This window comes from Carlito syrichta, unplaced genomic scaffold (genome assembly GCF_000164805.1).
Source record: "Carlito syrichta isolate Samal-C Ts95f unplaced genomic scaffold, Tarsius_syrichta-2.0.1 Scaffold316427, whole genome shotgun sequence".
Classification (NCBI taxonomy): domain Eukaryota; kingdom Metazoa; phylum Chordata; class Mammalia; order Primates; family Tarsiidae; genus Carlito; species Carlito syrichta.
The window spans coordinates 230900-234655 of NW_007260523.1; the positions used below are offsets into that span (position 1 = coordinate 230900).

Genomic DNA, 3756 nt, shown 5'->3' on the forward strand with positions numbered 1-3756 from the left:
GTGTGTGTGTGTGTGTGTGTGTGTGTAGCGCAAGAGTGAGAGGGAGGGAGGGAAGGAGAGATGGAGGAAGAGGGAGAGAGCACTAGCGAGAGACCAAGAGTGAGGGGAGAGGGAGTGAGTGAAAGAGAGAGATGCTGAGAGAGACAGAGATAGAGAGAGAGAGACAGAGGAGAGAGAGGGAGGGAGGGAGGGCGCACGCTCAGGTTTCCGGTTTAGATAGTTGAATGCGTGATGGTTCCAGTAACTGAGACTGGGAATATAGGAAAAGGTTGGGAGGAGGCTGGACATGGTGAACACATTGAGCTGACAGTACTTGATGGACGTGCATGTAGAGATGTTCTATAGCTCATTGGATATTTAAAGCTTGAGTCAAGGAGAGAAGTGTGGACTGAAAACAGATTTTGGAATCATCTGCGAAGAATAAATCAGGGACTGCTCATAAGAAGAAGAGCAGAAGCCGGGCTGGGTGGCTCAGCCTGTAATCCCACGCCTTTGGGAGGCTGAGGTGAGTGGATTGCCTGAGCCCGTGGGTTCGAGACCCACCTGGGCAACTTGGTGAGACCTCATCTCTACAATAAATCAAAATGAGCAGGGCGTGGTAGCGCACGCCTATAGTTCCAGCTACTTGGAAGTCTGAGGCAGAAGGATTGCCGGAGCCCAGCAGGTCGAGGCTGCCGTGACCGGGAGCGGCCATTGCACTCCAGTCTGGGCAACAGAGTGAGACTCCAACTCAAAAAAAAAAAAAAGAAGAGCAGAGGGCTGGGGAAGGATACAGGAAGAAAACACATTTATAGCACTTAACAGGAAGAGAAAAGATGTCTGTGGGACAGAGGACAGATGCTGGCATCAGCTCTGTAACTCATGACAGTGCTTGATTTTGGGGTTTCTATTTCTGTTTCTATTATATGAAGCCAATAGCCACTCAATGTCATCAGGAAAAGTGACGGAGGTGATTGTTTAGCTTTCATGTGTTATCATAACTGCCATTGACTGACTGTGAGAGGCATTTGCCATCCTTATCAGATGCTTCACTAGCAAAAGAGAGAAGCCTTGTGTGTTATATTTAGACCCATTTTACAGTCTTTCATGGTGAACTTTTGAGTATGAGAGAGTAAAATTGGGCCATTGATAAAACAATTGGCTAATTATTCACTAGCTGAACACTGTGCTCTAAAGAGCATAGATAGTGAATTAAATTTGGAAGAGTTGCCTAGCTCACCTGGCGTCTCTATGCTTGGCTTCACGTCATTCAACCTTTATCTGCTTAGATTAACTTGGCAGCACAATGATCAAACCTGAGAGAAGTAATAAATATGTTACATGACCAAATCAGTATTCAAGAATATCAAAATGTGATGTTGGACCCAAACGAACAAGTTGAAATTTGACTGGAATCAATGTAACTTCCTGCCCGTGATGTCTGAAAGGTGACTGTAAATAAAGCACATTGGAGTTGACTGTGTAATGTGAGAGACCCAATGGCTAACCCAGTTTCCAGCCACGCTATATGAGATGCAACACAGCCAACAGTTAATTGTCACATGCTCTGCCCTGGGAAACATTCAGAATGAGTGCTCGGCTGTGGGTGCCACTCCAGCCAAAGAGAGAGGAGCCAGATGGGAGGGAGGCCATGGGACCCATGACTGAAGAATTGCTTAGTGACTAGCAGAGTGGTTGGAGGAAGTGAGCAGAAGTTCATGATGTCTTTATAAATATTGGTAGCACTGTCCCTTTTATAAGGACTTAGGTGAATTCTGTCAAGCTTCAGAGGGCAGAGTTTCTACAAACAGAAAGAAGGTAAAGGAAGGTAGTTCACAGTAAGAAAAATAGCTCTAACCATTTCATCTCTTCACAAAGGGAATGGGTAGCCCTATGAGGCAGTGAGCTCCCTGCAGCTGGGAACATATAAGCGAATGGTGTAGAGAAAAGTCCTGACCAAGGGGAGAAATTAAGTTAGGTGACCCTGAAGTCCTCATCATTCCAAGATTCGGCCATATTAAATGATATATTCAATTGCTTCATTTTCTTCACCTGAATGCAATCCTGGTTTGCTTTTCTTTATTCCTTGTCTCCATATAGAGATAATCGGTTCTACAAATCTTATAATTCTGCTAGAGGATGAAATCTTTGCCGATTTTTTCAACACATTTCTTTCTCTCCCGGTAAGCATTCTTAGACTGAAATCTAAATATTGTATTAACAGCTGAATTATGAATCTCACTGAGATAAGTGCTTGCTTTTCGTTCCTTCTTTTCTTTTTTACTAAATTTCTTCCTAAATCAAAACTCTCTTAATTTGAGCAAATACATGTGAAGCAGAACCAGCTCTAAATAAAATCCTAAATCCCCAGTCTCCTTAACTGCCTTTGGATGTCCAAAGTTATTTCCCATTACACCCTCTGCTGGCATCCACGGCTCCAATGATGGTCACTCTACCCTCGCTGGGTACACCTGGCATTCCCCCACCTCTGAACCACTCCTTGGGCTGGCTTTTTGTTGTTGTTGTTAGAGTCTCACTCTGTCACCCAGGATGGAGGGGAGTGGCATGCTCAGGGCCACTGCAGCCTCCACCTGCTGGGCTTAGGCCATCTTTCCACCTCAGCCTTCCAAGTAGCTGGGACTACAGGTATGTGCCTTGACATCTAGCTACTTTTTTTATTTGTTGTAGACCCGAGGTCTGGCCAAGTCACCAGGCTGGTCTCAAACTCCTGCGCTCTGGCAATCCTCTTACCTCGGCCTCCCAAAGTGCTGGGATTATAGACGTGAGCCCCGTGCCCAGCCAGGCTGTTTTTCTTTCTGCCTGGAATGTCTTTTCCATAGTCCCACTTACCAATGTCTTAACCATCCTTCAAATCTCGGCTTAAGTTCTATTTTCCTTGAGGAATTCCTCGGTCCTCACAACTGGAACCTCCTGACTGGAACTTCTCCCTGCTGCTGCGCACCCTGGTGTTGTGCGCACCCTGGTGTTGTGCAATTCTCTTCTGGTGTGTGTGTGTGTGTGTGTGTGTGTGTGTGTGTGTGTGTCCCCGTAGACTGTAAATTCCTGCAGGATAAGGACTGAAGAGTATTTATTCTGCTCTATTTCCTTTACTCAGGTACTTAGCACACAGCAACAGCTAAGTTGTTAACCAGAGCAAAGTCGAAATATTTCCTCAATCTATGTAACTACAACAAACCTCAAACATCAAAATATTCCTAAGCCCAAACCCAGACTTACTCTGCATCTTTTTTGGTTTAGTTTTTTGGTGACATTTTAACACTAGTGGCTTGTAAATTATACTTTATTTTAATGGACGCTTTACCAGGGGATATTACCTGTTAAAAGGTAAAATTTCAGAAAAGTGGTAAAAAACACTTTAAATTATCCTACAAATGGTTATTGGGTAGCTTCTTTGTTCTAGTCCCTGGGTTTGGTATTAAGGACATACATATTAATGACAGCACCCCTGTCCTCAAGGAATTCCGAATCTAACGTGAGGGATGGGTGTTAAGTCTCACTCTGTCGCCCAGGCTGGAGTGCAGTGGCAGGCTCACCGCCACCACAGCCTTGACCTGCTGGGCTCAAGTGATCCTTCCATCTCAGCCTTCCAAGTAGAAAGGACAGACTTCTTTTTTTTAAATTTACTTTCTTTCTTTCTTTTGAGTTGGAGTCTCACTCTGTCACCCAGACTGGAGTGCAGTGGCCGCTCCCGGCCACCCCAGCCTCGACCTGCTGGGCTCCGGTGATCCTTCTGCCTCAGCCTTCCGAGTAGCCGAG

General features: G+C 45.3%; 1 protein-coding gene across 1 annotated transcript in view; it reads left to right on the top strand.

Annotated features, from left to right (window-relative positions):
- The window catches only part of RGSL1 (regulator of G protein signaling like 1), a 100651-nt gene that overhangs the window by 1441 nt on the left and 95454 nt on the right, over positions 1-3756 (top strand). The window contains exon 2 of the mRNA XM_008074404.2: positions 2080-2162. Coding sequence (XP_008072595.1) covers positions 2080-2162 — 83 coding nt within the window. The remainder of the gene's footprint in view (positions 1-2079; positions 2163-3756) is intronic.